Source organism: Phyllobates terribilis, unplaced genomic scaffold (genome assembly GCF_046119375.1).
Source record: "Phyllobates terribilis strain yellow unplaced genomic scaffold, ASM4611937v1 Scaffold_1__5_contigs__length_1240528914, whole genome shotgun sequence".
Classification (NCBI taxonomy): Eukaryota; Metazoa; Chordata; class Amphibia; order Anura; family Dendrobatidae; genus Phyllobates; species Phyllobates terribilis.
In genome coordinates, this window is record NW_027362761.1 from 800,943,393 (window position 1) to 800,951,408 (window position 8,016).

Here is an 8,016-nt window from a genome sequence, read left to right on the forward strand (position 1 = left end):
CGCCAGAATTACATTTTTTTTGGTCACGGCAAAATTGCAATAAAATGCAATAACGGGCGATGAAAACATCGGATCTACCCCAAAATGTTATCAATAAAAACTTCAGCTCGGTGCGCAAAAATAAAATCAACCCTCACCCGGCCCCAGATCCCGAAAAATGGAGACGCTACGGGTCTTAGAAAATGGTGCTATTTTTTTTTTTTTTTTAACCACTTAAATAAAAAAAAAAAAGAACCTATACATGTAATACTCGTAATGACCTGGAGAATAATAATGGCAGGTCAGTTTTAGCATTCAGTGAACGTGGTTAAAAAAATAAAAAAAAAAACAAACAAACAAACAAAAAAAAATATCTGTGGAATTTTTTCCCCGTTTTCCCGTACACAATATGGTAAAACTAGTAATGGCGTTGAAAAGTACAACTCGTCCCGCAAAAAATAAGCCCTCACACGGCCATAGTGACCAAAAAATAAAAACGCTATGGCTCTGGGAACAAGGGGAGCAAAAAACGAAAATGCAAAAAACACAAAATCCCAGGGTTGCGAAGGGGTTAAAGGGTATTTATCATAGGTTGAAAACAGCTTAATGGCAGCCCCCAACTGGTGACCGGTACGCTAAGGGTATGTGCACAATGTCCATTTCTGGTCAGTCGGCTCCAAAACACGCATGGAGAAGAAACTTTTATATATATTATTATACTTCAGACTAAAAGATGTCATGTGCACATACTAAGTGCCAAGGTAAGATGCTAGAGAAATGAAGGTGCTTAGAAAATTGTAACATTATTTGCAAAAGCTAGCGTTAACAGTTGTTACGGGTAAAAGAAGAGTTTCAGTCCCAAGTTTAATATAAATACTGAAATGTTGTATTTTCAGCCATTGCTAGACGAGTCCTGGCCCAAGCTTTGCAGGCTACAGTCTGTTGGCCGGTATCCTACAGCTTTCATGGCCCACGATGGGGGTGGGGGACACACACACTATTCCAGTCAAGTCTCTGGGTATTGTGATATAATAGCTAATCAACTTGTGTGTGGAAAAGAAAACTAACCTTAGAGTGCCTTTAACAATAGCTACTTAGTATAAAGGTAGCCAACTGATCTGTGGAATGTAGAAGTAAACAGAACGTCCGGAGCCTATTAAATAGGAGGTTAATTAAACACATTGCAACCACTAGTAAAAAAGCAGGAGGCGGCCACACTGTTCTGGTTCAGACCTCTAAATGGAAAATGATTTAAGAAAAAAAAACAAAAAAAAAAAAAAAAAACACACATAGATTGAACATGGGAGCATTAGGAGGAAACTAACCGCTAGAGCAAAAATACAACTAATATTTCGTTGGCATTCTAAAATATTAATAATCTTGTGTAAGCAAATAAAAATTAAATCTCAGGTTTCATCCACATTATACTGCAGTACAACGACATTACATGCATATCAATGGTATTATCCTTTGCTACAAAGGGTAGAGGTGACGACTACGGCATTTCAGTTTTGGCTTGTAATCGTCAAAAAAGAAAGACGCTTCAAGGTCACTTGGAGGAGAGCTGCTCAGACTGTCTTCCCCGCTGCTCATATCTTCACACGAATCCTCACTAAAAAGGGTAGAAAAGTCAATTATTATTTTCCAGGTTTTTATTTCTTCCATTTATAGGCACGGTTTAGAACTCCCCCACAGTATCTCTGGTTAGATAACAGATGGCTAGGAATGAAAGGCATCTTCAAACCCCTCAGTCTGATGGCAGTACAAGCTGTCAGGTGCCCCGTCTGGCCGCAGGAGCAGACCATACTGATCTGGCCATTTGTCACTGTGGACAGTTGGTCAAGATGTATAGCTCAAGGACAGGAGTTTCTTACAGATACTAAAGCGTTTTCTGCTGATCAAACAGCTTTCCGTTCTTCTCAGAGTTTCAGACGTCAGCTGCACTGCAAGCCAGTTTTCTTTTAGCACTTCACTTACTCTAGTTAACATTTCTAGGTTTCACACAAATTTCTTAGCCGCCCCCCCCCCCCAGAGAGCACCCCGACAACTGCACTGAACCCCAATTGCATCACTTTCTTGTGATTTAATTTGCTTTTAATTAAATCTGTCACCAAGTTTTTTGCTATGTAATCTGAGAGCAGTATGATGTAGGGGCAGAGACCATGATTCCAGTAATGTGTCACTTACTGGGCTGCATGTGTAGTTTTGATAAAAATCCCTGTTATATTTTATGATCTAGCAGTTCTCTGAATACTGAGCTCTGTATAACCCCACCAGCACCACTGATTCTGCCTATGCATAGTGTACAAAGTTGTCAATCAGCGGTGGAGTTATATAAAAGGTCATGAACATTGATGGACTATATGGCCGCAGGTTTACTAGTCTTCTAGTGATATCCTGTTAAAACAGACGACAGCAGCTAAACAGTGATCATCAAAACAACAGCAAGCAGTCCAGTAAGTGACACATAGCTGGAATCAGGATCTCTCTACATTTTGCGGCTCGCAGATTAGGTGGTAAATTTCTGGTGAGTTTTTCTTAAAGTGCAAAATCCGAGTATTTCTGGGGGAAAAAAAAAAAAAACACCACACCAAAACCACTGCACAATAGCTGATAATCAGAGCAGATTGCTATTGCTTGCTCCGCACATGCAGAGAAAAGAAGGATTTTTATTTTTTGCACATGGGAACAAGGCCTTATTGTAGACACTGGTTTAGAGAATGCTCAGCATCTATTTCTCAGTCATAACAGTTACATCTGCATTTTTAAAAGAGAAATAGCAGCCACTATAGGGAATTGCCACGTACTCATCTTGCCTCCTAGGTTTGTCTTCCAGCCAGGTTATTACTACTCTTCTACTTTACAGATCAGCAGTTCAAGAGGATAGGAAAAAGTAGATGCCACGTTGATGGCAGCCAATTCCGGTTTGGGCATACTTTTCTCTACATTATAGCATTTTTGAGTAATATGAATATTTGCCAGCCCATACCTCTCGCTCTCATTCATGTAGTCATACTCGGGGATAGTTGGCAGCTCTGGAACACTGTAGTAACTATTGTGCAGGTTCTGTGCGGTGCGTCTTGAGACAATCCATACTAGCTTCTTGTGGTCAGGTTTGCAGCACTCCGGAGAGGAATAATCTGCTAGACATTTCGATACCAGCTCCCGCCAGTAAAGCATTTCTTTGTCATTTACCTAGGAGGAAAGGTTTTTATTTTACTAGATTGATCAAATTGTAAGAGATAAAGTTTGAGTTGAACTAACTTTGTACATAAACTGTATTAAAACCTATAAAGAAGTGTCCCATAATCTGTACCCCTCTCCCCCATTCCTGTATAAAAGGGAATCTGTCACCGGGTTTTGCAATTCAATGTAGGAGCAGAGACCATGATTCCAGTGCCATGTCACGTACTGTAATTTTAATAAATCAGCAGACTATCACTAGAGGACTAGTAAACTTCTGCCATGTAGTCCTCCATATTCACGAGCTCTGTATAATCATCCCCCACCACTGATGGGCAGAATGCTGCCAGCCATGTGGGCAGGGTTATACAGAGCTCCGCTTTGAGAACACAGGGATTTAATCAAAAGTTGCAGCTAGCAGTCCAGTAAGTGAGCCATCACTGGAATCCGGGTGACTGCCCTTATATCATGCTGCTCTCAGATGAGGTAGCAAAAACCTGGTGACAGTTTCCATGTAAGCAGTACATAGCAATATATGGCCACCCAATAATTTCAGAACAAGGTTCCAAAAGAAAGAACCTTCTTAAACGTAACTAGGTTTTAATTGTGACTGGAGCGGCTTTATAAACTACATGTAATATATCACTCAATACCGGAGATAACACCCATGCTATCCTTGGGATAAGATCCCGGTTTAATTACCTTTGAATGTTTTTGTACACGGAGCGCTATCTCAAAGAGTTCTAGAGACTTCAATGTTTCTACTTCGAGGGCAAGAAGGCACAGGGCTAACACTGAGGGCTGGAGAAAGAAAGACAAGCAGGAACATAAGCCTTGGAAATCTTAGCAGGGACAGTGTCAGGAATAAAACGCAACAATACTTACTTTTGCTTTGGAAAAGATGAGCCGGCAGTTACAAGCTTTCAGCTGTGCTTCCAGTTTCTCAAGGCTCAATACTTCTTTCCTGTGGAGCAGAAACCCCCATTATATGAAAGGCCTAATTCATGGAAACAAAAGCTAAATAGTCAATTAAATCTGTAAACGGAGGAAGACTTCTCTGAAATATTTACTTTCTCCTTGTGATGGGCATTACATTATGGTGAAAGATTTTTGATCATGTAGCAAGTAACAATGGTGACAGTAGTCGTAAGTAAACAGATCAGTACCCTCAGGTAATCTGTGACAGGTGAGTACGAGAAACAAGTACTATTGGAAGGCTTGAAGCCCTTACTTTGAGGTTACCCATTCAATTGTAACGGTAGGGGGGGGGACGACTTCGCATCACTGATGATTAACTTTTTGAAGTGGCTCCTATGCTATTGCAAGCACTGCAGTGTCTTCGATGTCTACAGCTGCTTGACGGCTGGTCTGTAGTTTCCAGCGCAATTGCAAAGGTATTCATCTACTTGAATATGGCAAGCCTGCAAAAATCTTGCACCGCAGCTATAACAAGTACAACATAAGCAAATACAAGCTCAAGCGGCCAGGGAGTAGAGTCAACCCAATGGGATGTACTAGGGACAGGCTATCCATTCACAGGGGCTGGGAAATCTCTAGACAAGCCTGTGTTCACAGATGGACCAAACTCATTAAATGCTTATATAGAATTAAAAAAAAAAAAAAAAAAAAAAGGTAGTGATAAGCACTGTAATGAATTGGATTTGCTTAAAATGTAACCAGCACACTTACCTCTCAGAGGAATGGCAGAGAACCATTGTGTGATATAAGTGCAAGAAGGTTAAGGCAGTGGTTGCTTTGAATTCAAAGTGCAATTTATCTGAAATGATCTTCTCCATACGTTTAATGTCGGACACAGTGCATTTACATTGGCTGATGCGGATCACATCATGGACGGATGGGATGTTGCAGTCTTCTTCCACAACTCGTGCGGCCAACTGGAAGCAGCAAACACCAATACAAGAGAGGTGCTTGGGCTTCACCTTAACACAAACGCAGAAAAAGAAAAAAAAAGTCTATTATGTAATCTCCTGGCAGTGAAGAGCATACCATATCCTAGCAATAAGAAAGCTTCTTCCAATCTATAGTCCCTCGTTCTTTACCTTCATAATGGCCAAAAAGCGATCCAAGATGTTCACAGCCAATACAAAGGTCTCCATGCTTAAGCCAAAGAAGTTTGTTAGACTCCATAGATCTTCTACTTTCGCATTTCTGGATTTTGGACAGATTGTATTGTCGTTCTGGAAAATAAGCAGAAGTACATGTCAGAGATGGTAAAATAGATGTGCCGGACAAGCAGTGGTGTCTTATTGTGTAAATACAGAGTTTATTTTGCTGGATGCCACCTAGATACTAATAATCAGACCCTCCCCACCTCCGCTCACCTCTGCGGTGGACTCTAGCAGGATCAAGCCCTTCTCCCTGGGCTGGTACTTGGTTTCTTGCTCCAGATGGACATTGAGCTGCTTCAGGAGCTTGAAGGCCTCGTTGCTGATGTTATCCATGACTGCCAAATCCTTCATCTTGGATCTAAGATGGCAAAAAAAACAAAACAAAACTGTGAGCCTTTAGCCTAACGATCAGCTGCTGGGGGAAGGTCCAAGCGACAGAGGGGGAGGGGCCAGCTACAGATCACTTGTCACGTCCACACAGCGCAGGACGTAAATACAGATCTTTAAAGGTGGATTCCTTTTGTGTATCTAGAGATCAAGCCCGGTGAAGTCAGTCAGCCCCGAATGACACATCCATACAGTGTACATCCCCCTCCCCATATAGATATTCTACTACACAACACATACTATAACAGAAGGGGAGACTAGGAGATCTCTCCATAGAGCCACATTCTGACTGACCCCCTCCCCATATACAGACATCCCAGTACAGCATAGAGGGGGAGACTGGATCTCTCCATAGAGCCAGATTCTGAGTGACCCCCTCCCCATATACAGACATCCCAGTACAGCGTAGAGGGGGGGGAGAGACTAGGATATCTCTCCATAGAGCCACATTCTGAGTGACCCCCTCCCCATATACAGACATCCCAGTACAGCGTAGAGGGGGGGGGGGGGGGGGGAAGACTAGGATATCTCTCCATAGAGCCACATTCTGAGTGACCCCCTCCCCATATACAGACATCCCAGTACAGCGTAGAGGGGGGGAGACTGGATCTCTCCATAGAGCCACATTCGGACTATCCCCCTCCCCATATACAGACATCCCAGTACAGGATAGAGGGGGGGGGGGGGGGAGACTGGATCTCTCCATAGAGCCACATTCTGACTGACCCCCTCCCCATATACAGACATCCCAGTACAGGATAGAGGGGGGAGACTGGATCTCTCCATAGAGCCACATTCTGACTGACCCCCTCCCCATATACAGACATCCCAGTACAGGATAGAGGGGGAGACTGGATCTCTCCATAGAGCCACATTCTGACTGACCCCCTCCCCATATACAGACATCCCAGTACAGGATAGAGGGGGGAGACTGGATCTCTCCATAGAGCCACATTCTGACTGACCCCCTCCCCATATACAGACATCCCAGTACAGGATAGAGGGGGGAGACTGGATCTCTCCATAGAGCCACATTCTGACTGACCCCCTCCCCATATACAGACATCCCAGTACAGGATAGAGGGGGGAGACTGGATCTCTCCATAGAGCCACATTCTGACTATCCCCCTCCCCATATACAGACATCCCAGTACAGGATAGAGGGGGGGACTGGATCTCTCCATAGAGCCACATTCTGACTATCCCCCTCCCCATATACAGACATCCCAGTACAGGATAGAGGGGGAGACTGGATCTCTCCATAGAGCCACATTCTGACTATCCCCCCTATAGGGACAGTGCCCAGCTCGCCATGTCCATAGGGAGCATAGATCTTCGAGGACTCGTCCTTATAACCTACTCAGCTCCAGGGAGAGGTGACGTAAAGCCCCCCAGCCCCCTCCATACAGGACAGGACCTCACCTGCACAGATGTCATACACGTAGAAGGGCTTCCTGTCACCTCACAGTGGGGACATGGCCATCCTGGACGGAGCAGGTCAGCAGCCCCCGCGTCCACACACTGCTGCCATGATACCTGCGGAATCAGTGACGGGCTCCTCCGGGCTCTACCTCTTCTCTCTTCGCCTTGTTTTTGTTTCTGGTCCTTCAACGCCCTGGAGCCTCAGACGTCACTGGGCGGAGGAATTTCCTACAAAAAGGAACACAAAGAACATGGTCTGACAGTAAAATAGTCCCCAGCAGTTCTAGGAGGGGTTTATGTCTTCTCTCATGCTATTTAAGTATAATTATGTCTAGTCTCACTAGAACGTGAAGAAGAACAGATTACATGGCAAAAGGAGCGGGTTCGAAAGCTAGAAATAGAGTAAATAGTTCGGCGGAGGTATACACGAAACTGTTCTATACGTCACTGGGTTTTAAATCCCTGCCTACCGCCTCCCTGTCATTAGCAATTTGAAAAGACCGCCCGAATGGTCCGGAGATGTGATTGGATACAAGAAATGTGTCGCGCCTGATTGGTTAGTGGGTTATGAAACGAGACAGGTGATTGGTTGCGGCGATTGTGGTTTGCAGGTTCTTGTTGCTGGACAGATTTGAGCAAAAAGGTTAGGAGTCCTTCGCTGAGAATATGTAGACATGCGCAGTAGCAATCCGTTTGTCACCTCTGCACCTGGCACCCGTGTTTACACCTGGGACTGCTACCATGACAACGCTTTTGTGCCCTGGGTGCAGCAAGAAGTTAGTGCCGGTTTTTTTTTTGTTCACTCATTTTTAGTGATATTTTTCGCCTATCAAGGAGTGCATGGGGTATGCTGTACTGCAATTTTGAACAGGGGAACAAAAAAAAAATTTTGAAGGTCATGAAATCACCATACAAA

General features: G+C 43.9%; 1 protein-coding gene across 1 annotated transcript; it reads right to left on the reverse strand.

Annotated features, from left to right (window-relative positions):
• Positions 1–314: 314 nt before the first annotated feature.
• Positions 315–7,553, reverse strand: CCNG2 (cyclin G2). Its single transcript, XM_073637097.1, has 8 exons — positions 7,101–7,553; positions 5,505–5,649; positions 5,223–5,360; positions 4,852–5,102; positions 4,048–4,126; positions 3,865–3,963; positions 2,969–3,174; positions 315–1,591 (listed from the first exon to the last, which is right to left on the reverse strand). The coding sequence occupies exons 2-8, from the start codon at positions 5,640–5,642 to the stop codon at positions 1,453–1,455; spliced, it is 1,050 nt and encodes a 349-aa protein (XP_073493198.1). The 5' UTR covers positions 5,643–5,649; positions 7,101–7,553; the 3' UTR covers positions 315–1,452.
• Between the last annotated feature and the right edge of the window lie 463 nt (positions 7,554–8,016).